The sequence below is a fragment of the Pan paniscus genome, chromosome 21, assembly GCF_029289425.2.
Source record: "Pan paniscus chromosome 21, NHGRI_mPanPan1-v2.0_pri, whole genome shotgun sequence".
Taxonomy (NCBI): domain Eukaryota; kingdom Metazoa; phylum Chordata; class Mammalia; order Primates; family Hominidae; genus Pan; species Pan paniscus.
In genome coordinates, this window is record NC_073270.2 from 14,667,728 (window position 1) to 14,690,169 (window position 22,442).

At 39.2% G+C, this 22,442-nt stretch overlaps 2 protein-coding genes across 9 annotated transcripts in view; one reads left to right on the forward strand and one right to left on the reverse strand.

Moving 5' to 3' along the window:
* The window catches only part of ESF1 (ESF1 nucleolar pre-rRNA processing protein homolog), a 70,518-nt gene extending 59,073 nt beyond the window's left edge, over positions 1-11,445 (reverse strand). The window contains exons 1-4 of one of the 2 annotated variants that reach the window (XM_024926876.3): positions 11,316-11,445; positions 8,957-9,636; positions 2,344-2,744; positions 1,626-1,739 (exon numbers count right to left, since the gene is read on the reverse strand). In XM_024926876.3, the coding sequence (XP_024782644.3) occupies positions 1,626-1,739; positions 2,344-2,744; positions 8,957-9,593 (1,152 nt within the window). In that variant the 5' untranslated portion in view covers positions 9,594-9,636; positions 11,316-11,445. The remainder of the gene's footprint in view (positions 1-1,625; positions 1,740-2,343; positions 2,745-8,956; positions 9,637-11,315) is intronic. The other variant, XM_055105071.2, reaches the window with a different exon arrangement.
* Positions 11,446-11,505: 60 nt separating this feature from the next.
* Positions 11,506-22,442, forward strand: part of NDUFAF5 (NADH:ubiquinone oxidoreductase complex assembly factor 5) — a 35,823-nt gene continuing 24,886 nt past the window's right edge. For 4 of the 7 annotated variants that reach the window (XM_003810580.7, XM_055105073.2, XM_024926877.4 and 1 more), the window contains exons 1-5: positions 11,506-11,727; positions 13,743-13,783; positions 15,021-15,084; positions 19,620-19,667; positions 21,276-21,379. In XM_003810580.7, the coding sequence (XP_003810628.3) occupies positions 11,506-11,727; positions 13,743-13,783; positions 15,021-15,084; positions 19,620-19,667; positions 21,276-21,379 (479 nt within the window). Of the gene's footprint in view, positions 11,728-13,742; positions 13,784-15,020; positions 15,085-19,599; positions 19,668-21,275; positions 21,380-22,442 lie in introns of those variants that run through there. The other 3 variants (XM_034947134.3, XM_034947133.3, XM_034947132.3) reach the window with 3 other exon arrangements.

Below are 22,442 nucleotides of genomic sequence, written 5' to 3' on the forward strand. Positions count from 1 at the left end.
TGAACCAAGTTCTCTATCCAATGACCTGTTCATTTGTCCAAATATTCAAGCAGCCTATTTTGATCTAAGTTATCATATGAACTTTCTATCTATTCTGTTCTACCAATTTGTCCCATTTTTACCCAAACCTGTCAACCCCCATAGCATCATGAAATGTTTAGATATTGTAACTTGTAGGGTGAGTTTTTACACTTGATCTTAGCCAAAAGGCCGAGAAGCGACAGGGTGAGTTTTTATATTAGCATGATTTCTCAAAAGTTTATTAGCTAGTCTAGGCCAGGCGCGGTGGCTCACACCTGTAATCCCAGCACTTTGGGAGGCCGAGGCAGGCGGATCACGAGGTCAGGAGATCGAGACCATCCTGGCTAACACAGTGAAAACCCGTCTCTACTAAAAATACAAAAAATTAGCCGGGCGTGGTGGTGGGCACCTGTAGTCCCAGCTACTCAGGAGGCTGAGGCAGGAGAATGGCGTGAACCCGGGAGGCAGAGCTTGCAGTGAGCCGAGATTGCGCCACTGCACTCCAGCCTGGGCGACAGAGCGAGACTCCATCTCAAAAAAAAAAAGAAGTTTATTAGCTACTCTTAATTTGTTTATTCTTTTAGATGATTATTGGTATCCTTTTTCTTAATTTTGACTTGAACTGGGATTTTGATCAAAATTACCCTAGAACAGTAGACATAACATCTTTAAATATTTAAACAGAATAATACAGGTTGAGCATCCCAAATCCCAAATCCAAAATGCTCCAAAATTCCAAACTTTTTGACTGTCAACATGAGGTTCAAAGGAAACGCTCATTGGCGCATTTCAGATTTCGGAATTGCGATGCTCATCCGGTAAGTATATATAATGCAATTTTATTTCAAAATCTGAAATTCTAAACACTTCTGATCCCAAGCATTTTGGATAAGGGAGACTCAATCTCTAATAATGATTGAGGGCAGGGCTATTTCAGGCACTGCACTAAATACTTAGTTCAAGCTCCTTTATACTTAATCCTTACAATCACCAATACTATTGTTATATCCATTTGGATATATTGGAAAGATGTAAACATACTTGAGAGATTAATTAAGTGTCCAGGATCACATAACACTTACGAGAATCAAGATTTGAACCCAGGTCTGCAATAATGCAAAGCCTGGATTCTTAATTATTAGGTTGGCTTGAAATATGGTATCCTCAAAATTTATGTAAGTTTTTCAAGTTTATCAAGTGTCACAGTTTACTTCACATAGGTCATTTGTGTTTATTAAGGTAATTTCCAAGAACTTTATGTGGTTTTGTTTCTAGTATAATTAGATTTTTTTCCTTAATTGGCCAGTGTTAGCAATAAGGAACGCAATTTATTGTTAAAAACACTTCTTATATGCTGTCCCTTTACTGAGCTTTTATTTCTTTGGATTTTTAATGTGTAAACAATCATATAACCTATCAATAATAATAATTTCACCTCTTCCTTTCTAACATTTATACCTGTTACATAAGTTTCACACTCAATTGGATTGGACAACTTCCACAGTATTTTCCTAAAAAGGAAAACTATGGCCAAAAAAAAAAAAAAATCAGATTTAACTTAAAATGCCTAGAAATATTTATTTCAAAATGAAATCAATTCTCACCTTGACGGAAAATATTACACCTCCTTTGGGTTTAAATGAATTGAACAGAGCCAGCAAATCTTTTGCCTTTAATCTATCCCAGTCCATGTTACAAACTGCTAATCGACGTGTAATCTGAGAAATGAGAAGAATTAAATAGTACATAACCCATATCATTCTCAATACTTGAAAAATAAAGATTCTAAAAATGTAATGCCTTCTGTCCCCTATGCTCTGAAATTAATAGTACAGGAGTTATCTAAGCGTAATTCAGTATATAAAAGAGAACTTCAAATGAGCCAAACAATAGTAAAACCATAACAGGTAAGTACTTTCTCTTACTTGGTTCTTAATTCTTAAATCAGAACATGATCATGAGCTGATTTTTTAACTGCCAAGTTTGTTCAGCTATTTTGCCATGCATGCATGAGTAAGGAAGTTGAGTATGTTACCCTGCAACATTTCTTTTGGGTGCCGTACAAACAGAAATACAAACTACTAGCTAAAACAAGTATTAAAAATTTCATGCTTAACTTTTAATTATTTATGTAGAGCCTCTTCTTATCTGCTTGGACGTCTTCTAGTTCATATAATTATATTCCATATCAAATTTTAATCAGAATCATAAAGAATACTATTACCAATAAGCTTTTCCCACTCAATGACATCAGTTCTACCAGCCATAAAAGCTGCTTGTACTGTGTTTTTCACAAATAATCTTGTTTATTCAAAAGGTTACCTCATCAGCACGAGGAGCATCTTTATCTAATTCTCTCCAAGCATGCTCAAAACCAGATTCTTCTGGAAACAAATCTGTCGTATCATCTTCATCTTCAGAACTAGTTTCTATATTTCCTTTACCCCTTGCAAGATCAGGGCCACTGTCACTTTCATCATCATCCTCACTATCCTCATCTTCATCCTCCTCTTCATCTTCATCCTTATCTTCATCATCTTCACTTCCATTGTCATCATCACCTGAAGCTCTACCAACACTTGTAATTTCATTTTCAGATTCCTCATCACTTCCTGTTTCACTAACGCTTTCTGAATCTTCCTCCAGAGCATCTTTGTCACACATTTCACCATCTGTTGAGTTTTCATAACCATCACTGTCTCTTGTCATTATGAGTTGAACCACTGCAAAATGTTAAAGGGGAAAGAAATTAAGAAAAGATATACGCTGAATTAAACTGAATCCAAATTATCTTGACATCAACTCCAGTAAAAATATAATTTCTATGAAACACAGTAAAGACAAATATATATTCAGTAAATGCTTAGTCAATTTTTATGATAGAAATCCTAACCATAACTTCTATGAAACAGAGTAAAGGAAAATACACTTAACCAAGTTATTTAATGGAAATCCTAACACACGCTCACATCATGCAAGTAGATCCAGACATTCATTCAATACTTAACAGTGTGCCTGCTACGTGCTAAGTGCTCAATATACAACAGTTGGCAAAAGAGAAGCAAACAGTGCTCTCAGTGAAACTTCTAGCTGAGTGAAAAGAATACATGGATATCAAATAAAATCAATATATAGGAAAAGTTAAAATCACAACTAAGATATCCCAGAAAGAATGTTTTCTAAGGGGATTTAATGGGGTCCCTAAGTGAGTGATAACTGAGCTGTTACTTGAAGGATGAACAGGAGTTAAATAGTCAAAGTTAGACTAATAGATGGAAATTTGTTCGAAAGAGCAAGGAAGGTACCTGTAAAAATCTGCCAATAGGAAAAAGCCAACCATCATGTCCAGATCACAGATAGCACAGAATCAAGTAACAAATGGAAATGAAGAGTTAAGTAAAGGCCAAGCTATCAAAAAACCATATAGAGAGCTTGGACTTTTTCATAAAAGCAATGGGAAGACACTGCTGTTTTCAAAAAAGAGGATGTCATCTTCTTTTGGATATTGTCATCCTCAGACTTGCATATTGAGGAGATCACCTTGACTATACTGTAGAAAACTGACTTGGGAAAGTAAAGAACAGATGTGAATATAGTAAAGGTAGTACAGTACAAAAAGCAAGAAATGAAGGTAGCACTAAGTTGGGTGGCAGTATGTATGCAGAGATGTACATGGATTTCAGAGTCAGTCAGGAAGTGAAACCAATAATTACCGACTGGAGATTTGACATGGGGACTGGGAGTTTTGGAAGTGTCAAAGATGAGTCATAGCTTCTTAGCTTTCAGAGCTAGTTAGCTAAGAAGATGGAAAGATGAAAAGGGAACATTGGAAATGAACTAGTTTGTTTGGTGGAGGGAAATCATGAGTTCAGTTTTGAATATGTTGAACACGAAGTGCCACTCAGTCATCTAAAAGAAAGTATCAATAATAAGAGTGTACAGCTCAGAGAAGTCTGGGTTGCAGATCAGTGACTCATTCATACGCAGTTGACAACAGAAGCTGTGATGTGGATGAGATCACCTATAAAGACAGAGAAATAATATTTATAATTTTTCTGCCAGGTCTTGAACTTTGTAATCAACTGTCATGATTAGCAATACACCAAGATTGAAAGACTGTTTTTGCTTAAGATGGAAATTTTAGTCCTCACAACTCTGAAAGGGCTCATTTCCTACTTCTAAAGCAATCACAGGGTTCTATCTACTTGGTGTGTAGATATATCTTACGTGTTTTACTCATCTTTAAGTTGGAGCTTATGTTTCTGCTTACAGGCTCTAAGTTTGGAAAATTACAAGCAAATTTAAAAGTTTAAGATTTAGAATGAAGTTGGAACTAATTTTCTCTTGGTCCTATAATCTTATAATAGTTATTCACTGACCAAATATTTACTGAGTATCTACTACAAAGAATTGAGCTAGGATAAGGGAAAAGAGAGAAGATTTGTAACACGATCTCATGCTCTTGATGGATTCATAAATAAAAGGTAACCATTTACTGATTTATAAATCTATGTTCTCAATCACCATACAGTGAGAGACATCTAAATTTGCCTGCAGAGAGGTATTTATAAAAAGGCTTCACAAAGATACAACTTGACTTGAGACTAACTGAATGAAAAGGCATCTTGTTAGAAGGAAAAGCAGGAAATGGGCTTTTATGTTACCACCACAATGAAGCAGGAATTAATAAAAATAACTAGCCAATAGAAGTGAAAAGCGCCAAAATGAAAGCATTGTCACAGGTTCTATATATGAGATCTGAAAAACACAACATTGAAAGTTACTATGAGGTAAGCAGAATTTACTTTTAAGCAACAAGCTTAGAAATAACATCTTACAGACCCAGTCTATCTAGTATTGCAATATTTCTCAACTGTCAGTCATTATACCATTTTCATGATTTTTGAATATCATTTTTTTATTAAATTGAATTTTTTAAAAGTTAGTTTTGCTCTAAACAATATTCCTAAAGTCACAGAAGTGATAGGGTAATTACATTGTTTTCTAAGATGTTGACACAGTACATAACTATTAATATTTTAGAAGTTTGAGTATCATCAAAAATCTTCTCACTTATGACAATGGTACACATACCACACTTTGGGTTATATAATAATAAAGTGTTGCATAAGAGACTTAAAGAGGTCTTCCATTTCAATGTTTTTAACAATATCAACTGCATTCAGAGTATTTATTCATTCAATAATATCTGCAGCCGGGCACAGCTGCTCACGCCTGTAATCCCATCATATTAGGAGGCCAAGATGGGAGGATCTTGAGCCCAGGAGTTTGAGACAAGCCTGGGCAACATGGCAAAACTCTTTGTCTCTACAAAAATACAAAAATTAGCTAGGCATGGTGGGGTGCACCTGTGGTCCCAGTGACTCGGAAGGCTGAGGTGGGAGAATCACCTGAGCCCAGGAAGTTGAGGCTGCAGTGAGCTGTGATTGCACCACTGCACTCCAGCCTGGGCAGCAGAGCGAGACCCTGTCTCCAAAAATAAAAATAAAAAACCCCAAAAAGTATCTGCTTAGAGCCCACAATGTACACAGCCTTGTGCAAGATAATGTGGGGTTACACAAATATAAATGTCTCTATTCCTAGACAGTATTGCTCTAGTAGTGACTGTAAACATTACTACTTATCCAGCTACTTCAAACAAAAAACAAAAAAAACCAAAAAAACTGCTTTACCATTTTCCCCCAATTATAAACATGAGTGATCATTACAAACCAAAAAAAGTTAGGAAAATATGGTTAATAAATAAAACAAAGGTGACTAGCAGTAATTTTTCATTCAAAGATAACTGGTTATTTTAGTATACAACCATATCCCTAAATTTCTTTTCTTTAATTTAAATACTAATTTGTTTAAAATAACTAGTCATATCGTTATTTTGGAACCTATTTTTAAAACGTCATAGATCACAGATGTTTGCATATATTTAATTAATCTCTTAATGATTTGTTACCATTTTAATTTCTATTTCTATTTTCATTTTTTGAGACAGGTCTTGCTCTGTTGCCCAGGCTGGAGTGCAGTGGCACGATCTTGGCTCACTGCAACCTCTACCTCCTGGGTTCAAGTGATTCTCGTGCCTCAGCCTCCCAAGTAGCTGGGATTACAGGTGTGCACCACTATGCCCAGCTAATTTTTGTATTTTTAGTAGAGACCGGGTTTTGCCATGTTGGCTAGGCTGGTCTCAAACTCCTGACCTCAAGCAATCCACCCGCCTCGGTCTCCCAAAGTGCTGGGATTATAAAGGTGAGCCACTGTGCCCAGCCAGTTACCGTTTTATTTTAAAAATAATGCTGCAATGCACATTCTTTGCACACATCCAATTATTTATGTAAAATAGATTCTGAGGAGTGCAAGTGCTGGGCATGAACATTTCATGATGACAAATATCACACTGCAAGTCCTCACATCACCTTTACTTCACAGCACTTAAAAAGGCCCTTGCACACAGTAATTGCTGTAATAACTGATGAATGGATAATGAACAGAAGATTATATATGGAGCTGTGTAATCCTTATTTATGAGTAATGCCTTTCCTAGACTGTGGAACCAACAAAATTACTGCAAGCAACGTGGTGGGGTAGAAGGAGTCAGAAGATTTGAGTTGCAGTTCCAGGTCTGCATGTCCTTACATAAGTCACTTTAATCTTGTTCGCTGATACAGTCTTATTGCTCAAGGTAACTAAGAAAATTAAATGAGAAAAGATATGTAAAAAGAGTCTGTAAAATCAATCTAAAGGATTATATAGCTATGTTATATTAATTCAGTGCCCCAAATGAAGTGGATGCTAGACTAACTTACCTCACTAATTCAGTGTCAAATCAACTTTGCTGCCGGTCCCATTCCAATCTTATTCTTCAATTTTAGTAACTGGATTTCTATCCTTTCTTCCCACACCTCAAGAGGTCTGCTGCCTGGTTCCACTACAAATGTAAAATGGGATACCACCACTGACTCCCTAGTCCCTGCTATCCAGAATTCACTCCACTGCCTGATACGTTCTACCTTCACAGTGTGATCTCTGCTTATCAAGACCTCTTGGCCTATCAAAACCTCTTGGCCTATCAAGAACTCTTGGGCTATCAAGACCTCTTGGCCTATCAAGACCCCTCCTTGGATCCTGTAATCACAGGTCTGGCTCATTTGAACTACCACTGGTTTTCAGTTACATCTTCAACTATCAGCAACATCAACACTCAAAATTGCTTGCTGCTGGAGGTGACAAAAAATTTTAATTAGTAAACACGTAACGCAAACTAGAGCCAGCTGTCTCTCACCTAGTTCCAAACAATCATTTCTCGCTGCTACTCATTTTGGCCCTTCAAGACCTTATTATCTAATCAAACGGGACTACTGACCTCTTCTGAAGATGCCCAATCACATCTTTGCTCAAAAAGTTCTTTCCATGTAGAACACTCTGGTCCTCCAACTTAAATTTTTCCACACCCCAAAGTAGTGCGTCCCCTATGAATTTTTCTGATTACCACATCTTGAGTGACTTCTTCCTCCAGATTTCCATGGCTTTCTGCTCAACATCTTTTACGGCACTTACTATTATTGCATTTTGTATTATGGTTCTGACTTTCTTCTACTTTAGATCTATATTGTCCAATATGGTAGCCAGTAGTCACATGTGGTAACGGAGCACTTGAAATGCGTTTTGTCTAACTTGACATTAATATGAAAATAGTATTAGTATGAAATGAGTAGAAAATGGGATGTAAAATATACATTGACTTTTATATTGATTACATATTGAAATAATTTTGATATATTCGGTTACATAAAATATATTATTTAAAATAATTTTACCTGTTTCATCTTACTTTTTAATGTGGTTACTAGAAAATCCAAAATTATGTATTTCTACTGGACAATGTTGCTTTAGACAGGGGCCACTGCACAAAGTTTAGCAGGCTGTTATCCACACAGGGGCATTTATAAAAGGACAAGAAGGGCTAAAATCAAGGCCATCCTACACTCACCAAGCCATGCACTCTGGAGGGGGCTGTGTCTGCTCAGGGGCAAAAAATCTGTTGCTTCAAAGGCACCATCTCTTCACCAAAGTGTGACCCCTGGGAGCTCTGTGTGTCCAGAGAGCATGCCTTTTTCTAATTTGCATAAAGGCATCATATAAGCTAGCGACAGCCCTGAGATGGGTGACAACGCCTTACTCATATTCTGTCTGCCACATACTAGTGGCAAAGCAACTGAACAAATTAATGAATGAGTACTCAACTCTACTTACCCTCTTATTTTATTTTTGAGACGGAGTCCTACTTACCCTATTTATTTTATTTTACTTTTGAGACAGAGTCTCGCTCTGTCAGCCACGCTGGAGTGCAGTGGTGCAATCTCAGCTTATTGCAACCTCCACCTCCCAGGTTCGAGCAATTCTCCTGCTTTAGCCTCCTGAATAGCTGGGACTACAGGTGTGCGCCACCATGCCGGGCTATTTTTTGTATTTTTAGTAGAGATGGGGTTTCACCATGTTGGCCAGGCTGGTCTTGAACTCCTGACCTCAAGTGATCTGCCCGCCTTGGCCTGCCAAAGTGCTGGGATTACAGGCGTGAGCCACCATGTCTGGCCTACTTACCCTCTTTAGACACATCTCTTCTTATCATGTGATGACATATAACACTTTATCTGGTTAGAGAATACAGTTCTCACTAGGGCTCACCACTAATTAAAATCACTGTTTAACTTCAAGATTCAAATTTTCATGTCTGTCTTCTAGCACCACATCAAAAATTAATAATCACTGCATATTTCTTTTATAGCTTTGTATTTCCAGATAAGCATTTGACCATTCCATAATACTATGAAAATACTTATTAATGTGTTTACATTTTTGAAAGATCAGTATAAAAATAAATAATTTAACACCCAAGAATCTCTAATTTTTTCCAACCTACCTGATTGCATTTCTCTTCTTGTCTTAGAACACTCGATTCTGGGAGATTTCACAATTTCAGAGGTGCCTGAGTCTAATGTCCTTCGTTTTTCTTCGAGAGAAGAGTCTGTAGTATGTTGAACAATGTTTTTTTTCTCTTTCTTATTTTTTTGTGTAAATTCTTTGCTATCCTTCTTCGGACTTACATTTGAATCTATCTTAAATTTACATGAGGTTTTCATTTTTTTAATTCCTATAGAATTATATAAATCAGTTTTATTTTCAGAACCCTTGTGATTAGCCTTCTTGGTTTCTTTCTTTTTCTCAACTAGATTTTTTGAATCGATTTCTTTTTTAGTCTGGGTTTTTTTCTTCTTTATTTTCTTTTCACTCAATGCTTTGCTATCTTCACCAGAGAGATCGGAATCAGAATCTGAAAGGTCGTAAAAACGCTTCAAATCCTCTGTAGTGCTATGGGTAATGGGGTGCCCTCTTTTATCCACGGCATAGTTCAACTTGAACTTCTTGTCATGAAACATGGCTCGAAATCTCTTGTCAATTTTGACTTTTCGATCCTTTTCTGGCATTTCCCAAAATCTCGGGTCCTTTGCAACCCGTCTAAACCGCTGGTCACTCATTATTTCTTGTTTGGATGACATTTTTAATTCTTAATCTTGACCAAATGCTTGAAGAAAACAAATACTGAAAAATAAAACAAATGTTTTAATGGTAGTAATGGTTAGTACAATAATTAAATGTTTTAAAACACATTAATTCACAATATATTCTAAGTTAAATGTACATAAAATAGAGGTAACAAGTCTAATTTCATCTCTCCAACTTATTCTGGGTCACATGCAAAAAAGCAGAAACATACCAAAATATTCTCTTTCCATTACAGATCATTTAGAGAAATAAACTTAAGGTAGACAAAGCAGAATCCCAGGGCTTTATGGAGGGGAACAAATGTTTATTCGTCCATTGCTCTCACTTAGAATTTCTATTTGTATACCAGTATGTGTTACTAATTGAAGGCAAATGTAGTTAAGATTCCCTAGGCCGAGTGCGGTGGCTCACCAGCACTTTCGGAGGCCAAGGCGGGCGGATCACTTGAGCCCAGGAGTTCAGGACCAGCCTGGGTAACATGGTGAATCCCCACAAGAAATACAAAAATGAGCCCGGCATGGTGGCGTGCGCCTGTAGTCCCAGCTACTTTGGAGGCTAAGGCAAAAGGATCACTTCCACCCGGGAAGTCTTGGCTAGAGTGAGCCTAACGGCACTACAGCACACCAGCTGGGGCAACAGAGTGAGACCCTGTCTACCAAAAAAAAGTAAGTAAGAAAGATTCCCTAGCCTCCGTTGGCCTCATTTGTTTCTTCACATTCTGGTCTCATTCTGCTTACTCCTTATCTCCGGCTACTGCCAACAAACAGCCTTTAGTTCTGTAAGACTAGCATTCTAACTAAACAGACCAAAATCAACTCAGGTTTAGCTAAGAAAGTTTCCTCTTTAAATCCGATCATCCTTCAAAAGTAATAAAAAGTTTAAAAATAAAAAGTAAATTTGAGTCTCCACGTAAAGTCTCACACCAGTTAATAAATATCACTTCTTTCTATAATATCTTATTCTACCAGTGATGAAGGCCCAAGTGAGCTCATTCCCCCAAAACATACTAGAACATATACATATGTGTGTATAAATTAATATTGTTCCCTTGTGAAAAGTCTCTAATGGTTTAGCATCTCTGGATGGGAATTTTGCAAAGAGCCAAAAGTCGTTGATTATTATGCCCCCCCCAAATGATTAAAAGGGCAATATTTCTTATTTAAAAATCAAGTCCTTTTAATTACACTAACTAGGAAAAAAATGAAGCTATCGCTGGTGCATTTACACATTTTTCGATGTATTACAGCACTTAACTCACTGAGCAATCTTACGAGGTAGGTACCACCTCAACCAGGAGAAGTAATGCATGTATTGTAAATGTTTAGAAGGAAAGCACTCATTATATGTCAGATAATCCGAGAGAGGGGAAGGCGACCGGACCTCACTCCCGACACGCGCCCGCATCCCCGTAGCCCACCCTCCCCTTCTGCCCGCTCTCTAATTCGGAGAACACAGGGCTGGCCCCTGAACTAGGGTCTCCTTTCCACCTCCTGTACCGCAGGGGGGCAGCTAACAGACTGATTGGAGAAGCGACCCTGAAAAGGATCGATGAAGACTGAAGAATGAGACCGAAAAAGGCTCAGGAGGAAGGGGCAAAACCCCTCGCAGATCCGAAAGAGATCCTGTTAGAGACTAGTTTTTTCCCCGCGCCCCACACACACACGCCCTCGAGCCCTTCATCTCGAGCTCTTCAACTCGAGTCCATCCCCACTTACCGTCCGGAGTCCTTACCAAGCCTCACGTGGGGCTCACACCCACAATCCTCCGCGTGACGCTCCGCCGTAATGGCAAGCGAACTAGGCCAAACTACTTGCACGTTCCCTCGAGAAGATCTTTGGAGTAGACACAAAAGCCGCGCTGGCGCATGCGCACAAAAAGCACCGGCAATTGGTGTCGCAGCTGGAGATGCTACGGCCGGCAGGGCTCTGGCGCTTATGTCGGCGACCTTGGGCGGCGAGGGTCCCAGTGGAGAATCTTGGCCGTAGGGAAGTCACCTCTGGTGTCTCTCCCCGCGGTAGCACCTCGCCCAGAACCCTGAATATTTTCGACCGGGATTTGAAAAGGAAACAGAAGAACTGGGCGGCCCGGCAGCCCGAGCCGACCAAGTTTGACTACCTGAAGGAGGAGGTGAGCCCGCGGGGCGGCGGGGCGGGCGACGCGGAGGCTTGTTTTCCCCTCCGCTAGTTCCGGCTAGGCCCCGAGCTCACCCCACCTAGCCGTCTGACCTTGACCAGCAGCCCTGCCTCTTTCGGCCTCTACTGTAATCACGCAAGGCCTGGCTTCGGATATTTGTAACATGCTTTCATTCATTCATGCATTCATTTCGGCAACGTCCTTGAGGCTGAAAGGACCTTATAGAGGCCTCCAGTGAAGCTCCAGAGAGGGAGAGAGTGGGAGAGAAGGTCAGGAGGACCCAAATCATCAGGGCCTTGCAGGATAGGGACTTGGGGTTTTCTTCTGTATCTGCACTGTCCAGCCAGTATGGTAACTGCCGGCCACACATGTGGCTGTTGAACACTTGAAAGGTGACTAGTCCAATTGAGATGTGTTGTAAAATACACACGAGTATAGTGACTTAGTATGAAAAAAGGATGTAAAATAGCTCCTTAAGAGCTTTTATATTGATTACATGTTGCAGTGATTATTTTTGATATATTGGGTCACATGAAATATATTAAATATAAATGTAAATTTTTCAATTAAAATTTCTCTCGTTTTTACTTTTTTTCTTATGTGGCTACTAGAAAATTTGAAATTACATATGTGGCTCTCATGATTTTTGGTCAGCACTGCTCTAGGGGAGTGTGAAGCTCTTGTTTTAATCAGTGGAGTGATCTGATTTATGTTTTAGGAAGATCAAATTAAGATTTCTGATTTGTCTTGGCTCGTTTGAGAAACCTTTCTCCCTGCCCAGGTGAGCCAGAGACTGAGGGTTTCTACTTTCAGGACACGCATTCCCAAGTTCAGGCCTCAGTAAATTTTTATTCAGGAGTGGAACAAAGTTGGAGTCAAGTATAATGCAACAAACAGTTATTGAACTCATAGCTTGAGCAGAGCTCTGTGCAAGTACAGGTCTGATCAGATGATTGACAGGGTGTCTTTCTCAGGAAGTCTTAGGCTGGTAATGTCTATTATAGGAAGTTTACTACCAATAAATTTTTTGTGTCTCACTTGTAAGGCATGGTGCACGTACTACACTGCTGATGTCGTGTACTTAGAAGATGTGCACTCATAGCCCTTTCCCTCCAAAGAAAGCACCTGGACTACAACTTGATTGAGGCCTCGCCAATTTGTGAGACTAGAACAAATAAGATAAAGTATATGAGAGTTCTTTTTATAATAAACATAGGGTGTTCATATTAGGAATGACGTACAAGGTGGACTCCTGGGAAAAACATCTACGCTCCCTTCTCCCTTGCCCTTCTCTCAAAAAGCAGGTACATATGTGTTTGGAACTTTTAAGTCCTAAGAGCAACTCTGGGGTGTTTATGAGGGAATGAGTGGAATGTGGGGACTACTAGACTCCCACGTCTTTATTGCTACCAGATGAAGCTAGGCCAGCAAAAGGTGGTGCTTACCTTATGACTCTTAAATTGGGATGGGATTGGAGCAGGGGAGGTGCACTTTCCTCAGATTTGGCTTTTTCTAACTTGCGAATGTCACTCAGAAAAGTTGTTCATTTATGAGTTCCACAAAATTTGTTAGTCATCAAATAATAGAGTTTTTCTTAAGTGACCACTTACATACTCATCTACAATAAACCCCAACTAACTAATTTTTCACTTTGTATACCTCATGCTAATATCCGTGGACAATAATGTGCCTGTTGTGTTCCTTTTGCTTTTCATCCTTGTGATCTTATGTCACATGGAATGTAAAGGCTACATATATATGTGTGTGTGTGTGTGTGTGTGTGTATGTATATTTTTAAGAATATTTAGTCTGGATTTCATGAAATTGACTTCTGAAATAATTTGCCTCAATTTTGTTTCCTGGTGGTTTGAGAAGAAAGTTCCTGTGGTGAAATTGAAAAGGGGATAAAGGGAAGTACTTATTTTAAAACATAAGTAACTTGTGGATTGTTGAATACTGGAAAAAGAGTGTTACTTCCCCGTTAACCTACGCCTCGTGTAATCCTTCAGGTTGGAAGTCGGATCGCAGACCGTGTATATGACATACCCAGGTAAGTGGTGGTGATCATAATACAATACCATCAACTTTTGAGTGGAAATTCAGGAGATTAAATGCTGAGAACTTGCTATCTGAAATGGCAGAACCTGGAAGAATTTACTCGGACTGGTGATTTAAATCACTCTGTAAGTCTCCTTTTTCTTGTCTGGAGAGCAAATGTTTTCTTCATTGTTGCCTGAAAAAAGAAAAGAATGTGTGGAAGCACAACTCGTATCTATCTCCAAGCCTGAATCCACTTGATTTGGCCAAAAGCAAGTAATAGAAAGATTGCTCCAAAAATGGAGATACTTAACAACATGCGAATTTTTAACATCCAAAGCCTGTGTACCTAACTGTGCCATATTGCCTGTGTTCATCATCAAGATATAGGGCATTAGGTAAATAAGGTTATCTACCACCAGGGATTCTCCAGCTATGTACTATAATTTTGACAAAGCTTTTTAAAAACAAATTGCAACGGGGCTCTTTTTGTTCCAGTTTTTCAGGAAGAATGTTCTTAGTAGATAAAATTTTAAGTTTTCTTATTATGGGTTTTTTTTTTTAAACCTGTGGCCTACGATTAGATGTCTGTACCAATGTAGCATAACATAGTGTATTTAGAGGAGACAGCATGGCATGGAGGATAATAGTTCCAGCTCAGGATTCAGACTGACCGAATTCAAGTGTTGACTGCCCCTTATTAGTTGAGGTACTTGGTTTGACTTACTTAGCTTCAGACACTTAGCACAGTACTCTGAACCTGGTACGTTTTCAGTAAAAGTTTAACTGTTACTTAAGTTCTTATTTTTTAGTTTAACATTAATACTTAATGGTATTTCACATGATGATTTCTAAGTATTCCACTGCTTCAAGAAGTCGGAGAAATAGGGATAATTATTGATAAGTATGTCAGTTATTTTCAAGTTAATTTACATTAGCTTCTTTGCATTCTTTATCTGGATGTATTATTGAGTTAAAATATCCTCATTAAATCTGTTCTTCGAGTCCACATCATGGAGCCACCTAGTGGAAAGCTGGCTCATCACGAGGTCCTGTGAATAGCTAGCAGACAGACTTGCCTTGTACTGTAGGCTCTGGTATATACAGCTTGTAAGGTGAGGCCGAAAAGGCAGATGATGTAACCTTCTGGAAGTTGTGTTTACTGGAATGATTTTACTTAAGAAAAAATAATTCTTAATTTATAGACTGTGTTATGGACAGAGCATAAACTCTGTGTCTTTTTTTTTTAGAAATTTCCCCCTTGCTTTGGATCTTGGTTGTGGAAGAGGTTACATTGCACAATATTTGAATAAGGTATATTTATTCAATGACTTAATTTACTTTGAAAAGTAACGTTGGCTAATTTTAAAGAAAGACTTTCCTAATCAGTTTAGCTTGCAACAAATTTAGATTTTAATTATATCAGAATTGTTAATTTGTTTTTTTTTTTAAGTGGTAGAATCAATGGTGGTTTTCTCCCTTCTTTAGAATTTTTTTCTTAAAGGGTTTTTCTCTGAATCCATTATATATTATGTTTCTACCGATAATTTATTTGAATCTATAGAAGATATATTTCTCTTTGTTCCCACTTTGTTCACGTTTTTTATATTACCATAAAAATCAGATTGGCATTCATACAGAAAATGTGACTTTTAGCTAGAAAAATATTAATTTTATCAGTTGATTAGAAATCTTTCTGTATCATTAAATATAAGTAGCTTTATTAATGCTTATAACATTGTATTTTGCACTTTATAATTCAGACCATGAAGACATTAATTTATTCTTTTAGCTCCTATGTATACGATATTGTGCTGGACACAAAGATGAAAGTGGAATTTCTTTTTTTTTCTGAGATGGAGTCTCACTCTGTTGCCCAGGCTGGAGTACAGTGGCACGATCTCGGCTCACTGCAACCTCTGCCTCCCGGGTTTGAACGATTCTCCTGCCGCAGCCTCCCAAGTAGCTGGGATTATGGGGGTGCACCACTATGCCCTGCTAATTTTTGTATTTTTGGTAGAGATGGGGTTTCACCATGTTGGCAAGGCCGGTCTTGAACTCCTGCCCTCAGGTGATCCGCCTGCCTCGGCATCCCAAAGTGCTGGGATGACAGGCATGAGCTACTGCGCCCGGCCTTAAAGTGGAATTTCTTTTTTTTTTTTTGAGACAGAGTCTCGCTCTGTTGCCCAGGCAGGAGTGCAGTGGTGCAGTCTCAGCTCACTGCAAGCTCTGCCTTCCAGGTTCATGCCATTCTCCTGCCTCAGCCTCCCGAGTACCTGGGTCTACAGGTGCCCACCACCATGCCTGGCTAATTTTTTGTATTTTTTAGTAGAGACGGGGTTTCACCATGTTAGCCAGGATGGTCTCGATCTCCTGACCTCATGATCTGTCTGCTTTGGCCTCCCAAAGTGCTGGGATTACAGGCGTGAGCCACCATGCCCAGCCTCATAAAGTGGAATTTCTACGTAAAATCTGCTTAGATAAAACCATAGACTTGGGCCAGGGTGAGGAAGGAAGTGGTGAGGCTCCTAAAACACTATTATTGGTAATAGTAAATGCCATAGAAATGGTGCAGTCATTAAACTGCAACAGGAATTAAGGGAAAAGAAAAAATCAGTAGGAGTTCATGTGGTCAAGGCTTCTCAGGGGGCACAGAATCTGACCTGGGATTTGAAAGAATTTGAGTTGGTGGTTCCTAGCATTGGAAATCAGGGCATGGCAGGAGGAAAGGCACAGAGGTAGAATGCTGTAGGGTGTGATATAGTGATGTTTAAGGAAGATTAATCTGGGGATGGCATTCGAGAAAGATTGAAGAAGAGAAAGGGTAGAGAAACCCATTAGAAGGCTGTGTTAAAGGCATTGCAGGCATGAGAAATAAAGGCCTGCCACCATGCAGAGCCAGCACATATAAATGATGGGATGTATGAGAGAGACCTGGAAGTATCAACAGAACTTGATGACTGATCAGATATGGTAGGCAGAGCAAATCTATTCTTTTAGTTACTCAGGCCAAAAAACATTTGTATTGATTCCTTTTATATCCTTCTCTCCCACATCTAATCCGTCAGCAGCTTTTATTTGCATTTCAAAATATAACCAAACTCTTATGTCTTCTTGCCACCTTCCCCATCACCATGCTGTTCAGCTATCATCACCCCTTGCCTAGATTATTGCAGTAGCCTCCTATTGGTCTCCCTGCTTCTACCTTTGTCCCTGACAGTCTGTTGTCATGGCAAAGTATCCTCGTAAAACACAAATCAAATCAAATCATTGTCAGTCCTCTGCCCAGAACTGTTAGTTTGTCATCTAATTTAGTAGTAATCCAGAGTCCTAATCTATAAGACCCTCAGGATTCTGTTTTTTTTATCATGTCTCTGATCCCATCTTCTTTCACTCCCAACTTTTCAGCAACCCTGGCCTCCTTGCAGTCTCTCAAACAGGCCAGAGCTTTGCTCTATGCTCTTCCCCAAGGTATCTGTGTGTCTTAGTTGCTCACCTGTCAGATCTTTACTCAGCTGACTTCATCAAAGATTCCTCCCATGACTGCTTTAGAAAATAGTGCCCCTGCTCTCTGCCGACTAGTTGCTTTATTTGCTTCCATAGCACTTACAAGCTCCTGAAGTATGTTTATTTGGTGTCTTTCTTCTCTTACTGGATTTGCTTATTTTTGATCACTACTAAATCCTAGTACCTAAATCACAATGAATATTTATTAAATGACTATTGCAAGATAACTTTAGAGTTAAAGTTACACCTTTTGTGACTGGAAAATTCAGGGGACGTGATGTGGCAAGGAGCATGGGATCATTCCTGTTTTAGATATGTTGAGTTTGAGATGGCAGTGGAATATGGTAGTATAAATAGCTGGCAGGTAGTTGGAAATGTGGAACTGGAATTGGGGTACTGAGGTTAAGAGCATTGACTTGAAGTCAGGGCTTCAAACTTCAGCTCTGCCACTGTCTGTGTATACTCAGACCTTGGGCCAATCAATTGCTCTAGACCTCAGTTTCTATAAAATATGATCAATAATACCCATCTCAAAAGGTTGGTAAGAGGATTAAGTGAGGCAAAGTAAACCTGTCAAAGGAGGCTATAGTTCTTATTTGGAAGTCCCTTTCAGAAGTGACAATTGAAGCCGTAGAAATAGGTAAACTCTCTGAGGCAAGAGTATAGAAAAGAACCTTCTGCAATTGTACTTAGGGTTGGGAGAAAGAGGAAGAGCCAATAAAGATGCCAGGAATAGTAAGATGGAAAGTGTCTTAGTAAGGTATCTTTTGATTGTTGAAAGCAAAAATGTGCTGAAGCCAGTTTAAACACAGAGACATTTGTTACAGAGAGGCTCTTATGTAACTCAGGGATCCAGAAATAGAGCCAGGCCTCTCAAGAGATGGGAACTTTGAAACACCATAACAATGTTCCTCCTGTTCGCATGCACTCTGGTACTACATGAATGCTGTCTGGTTGCCTTCATTCTTTTTACTCCCTGTAGTCTATCCATAGTAGTGTTCATCAGTGTGTGTGGCCCCATATGAATACGCTACACCCAATGGTAGCTGAAGCTAGCTTAGGCCAGCCTGTGAGAGCCAATTGTTAGCATCTCTTCCCAACCTCTGTTCTGTGACATCATATTGATAGCTTGACATCAGCCCTGGTGGGAATATTTATACCATGGAAGTTGGCAAATGCTACAAAGCAGTCCCCAACCAACAGCCAGCACACCACTGCCTATACCCTGAAGTCTAAATGTTCTTCCAACTCCAGGGACCTCTGCTATTATCTCGAAGTCTCTTAGTTCAAATTTTCAAGTGAGAGACAGGGATAGATAATCCTGTCCATCTAATTCTTCACCCCTCACAGGAGTGTGCTGGAGCTGGCTCATGAGAGCTATTGAGCACTCTTCCCAGCTCCATATTTAGCAACATCATGTTGGTAGCGTGAAATCTTTCCAAGTTTCAGACAGGGAAGTGGGTGTGGGTAAAGTAAAAAAGGATTGGCTTCTCTAATAGAGAAGGGCAGCCAGAGTAGAAGCTTCTGAAGAAGCTTCTAGTAGGCTGTTGACAATGCTGTGCTTCAAAGAGGTCAGGTGAAGCAGGACTGAGAACAGTGAGCACAGACTGCAGATAGTGTTAGCAGAGCAGTGAAAGCAAAGAGATACCCAGAATGGGGAGAAAGAATCTAGGAAGAAGCAGAGTTGTGGATTATAAACCAAACAACCAGAAGGTACCTAGAGGGAGGAGATTTTTTGTAATTGGAAAGCTTGTGCCTGTTGTAAGGTGGAGGAAGGAGACACAGAAGACACAGACTAAAAATTGATAGAGATGGAGATGGAGAGAGCAGGATCCCGGAGAAAAGAGGGCTGAGGGGGAAAGAAAGTGTTTTTCTGGTGCAGAAATAGCACAGTCTCCTTTCCTTTTGGAAGGGAGAGAGGGTAGGCGAAACAGGGAAAATGGAACCCTAAGCCTCTACCTGTAAGTCTTTCTTTACTCTGTAAACTCTGGATGAACAACTAAAAGGCGGGAAACTCATAGCAGGTCCTTTGTGACACAGGAGTGGGGAAATTAGCTCTTAGCATGTTATGCCATGGAAAAGTTAACACGGAAGCCCTCACCCAGTGTAGTAAATTCGGAATGTTGAATACGCATACTCATGTTCTCTATTTTATTACATATAGTTAAATATAGCAAAGGATATGTGTTATTAAAAGTATTTGTGTACCATACTGGTTTTATGCAGAAAAATACCTTTACAAAGCTGAAAATTAAAATGTAATTAACACTTTTACCTTTAGAAATGTCAGCAATTGTTTGTGACTGGATTTGTTTGTTTCAGCTTTAGTTATTCCATTGCAGGAAACTATTGGAAAGTTTTTCCAAGCCGACATTGCAGAAAATGCTTTGGTAGGTAGCTTTTTAATACTGTTGGTTTCTAATCTCGTGATGTGTTTTCTCATATTTTATTTCTTTATTTTTATTTCCTTCAAACTAGCTTTCTTTTCTGACACATGAAAAGGAACTCATACAGGAAATATCAAGAACAAAGGAAAAATCACCCCTAGTCCTACCATTCAGAGGCAACCATTGGTGGCACTTGGTCTCCACATTTGCAGACATATAACTGTCCCCGCCCCCCCAACACACAACTGTGTATGAACATTACTATGCTAATATTCCATGTTATTTACAGCACATCATTTTTTTTGTCAGTGAATTTATACTTATGTGTGTCATGTATCATCTTTTTAAATGGCTACATGGTATTCTAATATATGAATACTCCATAGTTTATTTAGCTAAACTTTCTATTGAAGGGCAGTTACATTTCTAGTTTCTCAATAACCAACACTGCAGTGAAAATCCTTATGTGAAGCCACATTGTATGTTTGATTTATTTTTTCCGTGGGTATAAATTCCTGGTAGTGGAATTTATGGATTCATTTTGATGTTCATTTAAAAATTTTTTGACATACATCTTCAGACTGCCCTTAGAAAGACTGAACAATGACAAAGGTACTTTTTACTACTTTGCTTTGGCAACACTGGGCCAGCCTTTTCGTCTGGGTCAGTCTGACAGCTGCTGATATCTTTTGACTATTGGTATTTCTTGTGAATTTTGTAAATAATTTTGTGATATGCCTGCACCTTGTCCTCTTTAGCTATCTTGTGTTTTTATTCTAGGTGATTTGTAAGAGCTTGGTTTTTAGGGATATTAATCCTTCATTGTATATGTTGTAAATATTTTCCTCAGTTGTTTACATTGTTTATTGATTTCTATTAATAGAAGTTTTTAATTAGTTTATCATCAAATATATCAGTCTTTTCCTTTACAGTTTCTGGCTTTTGAATTATGTTTACCTAGGCTTTTTCATCTAAGGGTAAAATGTCCAGTCCAGCCATATTTTCATCTAGTACTTCGGTTGTTTCACTAAAACTTTCAGCCTTCTTTTTTCTTTTCTTTTTTTTTTTTTTCTGAGACAGTCTTGCACTGTTGTCCAGGCTGGAGTGCAGTGGTGCGATCTCAGCTCACTGCAACCTCCGCCTCCCAGGTTCAAGCGATTCTCCTGCCTCAGCCTCCCGAGTAGCTGAGATTACAGGTGCGTGCCACCACGTCCAGCTAATTTTTGTATTTTTAGTAGAGACGTGGTTTCACCATGTTGGCCAGGCTGGTCTCGAACTCCTGACTTTCAGTGACTGCCCACCTTGGCATCCCAAAGTGCAGGGATTATAGGCGTGAGCCACCACGCCCAGCCAGACTAGCTTTCTGAGATTTGTTTTGGTGTGAGGTTGGTATCCTGTTTATGTTGTTTCAACTAGTTAGCCATTTTTTCTGGCTGATGTTAAGTCATTTAAGAAATGCTTTTTGGGTGCCTTCTCTGTGCCACCTTTGGGAAGGGGGGTAGAAACTGCCAAGTAAATATAACATTGACTTCAATTTAACAAACAGTGATTGTGTTAGTAATTGAGATTCTACATAAATGTGATTTTGATCTTTCGTTTTCTTAACATTAGAAAAATTCCTCAGAAACAGAAATACCTACTGTCAGCGTTTTAGCTGATGAAGAATTCCTTCCCTTCAAAGAAAATACATTTGACCTGGTGGTTAGCAGTTTAAGGTTGGTAATCCACTTTTTAAAAACCATATGTTATAAACAGATCATTCTTGCCATAAAGTTTTGCTATGAGGCCAGGAGCGGTGGCTCACGCCTGTAATGCTAGCACTTTGGGAGGCCGAGGCGAGTGAATCTCTTGAGGTCAGGAGTTTGAAACCAGCCTTGCCAACATGTTGAAACCCTGTCTTTACTAAAAATACAAAAAAGGTAGCTGGGCGTGGTGGCATGCATGAACTTCCTAAAGTTCATCTGTGATAGAAGGTTTTTCTCCCCAGTGCATCTTAATATTTTGGAATTGCTCTTGTTGGGAGCAGGAGTTTGAAAGAGCATATTGGCTCCTGTATTCAAATGTTAGAGCAATTCCAAAATAATAAGTTACATTGGGGAGAAAACCCTTCTATCACAGATGAGTTTAGCAAGTTGGGGGAGAAAAAAAGTTGAGGCACTATATCATATTATCTCCACCAGAGAGCATAGAATATATTCTTTCAAACTCCTGCTCCCAACAATCATAAACTCATTCTGGACAAATTCTGGACAAACTCAAACTAGGACAGCTAGTTTTCCTTTAGCCTTAATTCTTCTGGCCAGGTACAGTGGCTCTCGCCAGCAATCCCAACACTTTGGGAGGCTGCAGTAACAGGACTGCTTGAACCCAGGAGTTCGAGACCAGCCTGGGCAACATAATGAAATGCCATCTCTACAAAAAATTAAAAAATTAGCTGGGCAAGGTGGCACATGCCTGTAGTCCCAGCTACTTGGGAGGCTGAGGCAGGAGGATCACTTGAGCCTGGTAAGTTGAGGCTGCAGTGAGCCATGATCATGCCACTGCACTCTAGCGTGGGTGACAAAGCAAGACCCTGTCTCAAAATAATAATAATTCTGTACCAGAATGTAGTTCTCAAGATTACTCTTTTCCCTTTATGTTTTCTACCATCTTCCTCCACATATGTTACACAAACATGTATTGCAAGTATATATCAAATAGGTTATAGGATACAAGGCACTGAGCCAGATTTTTGGGTGAATACAAAAATGAATTAGGGATCCTGTCCTCAAATAACTC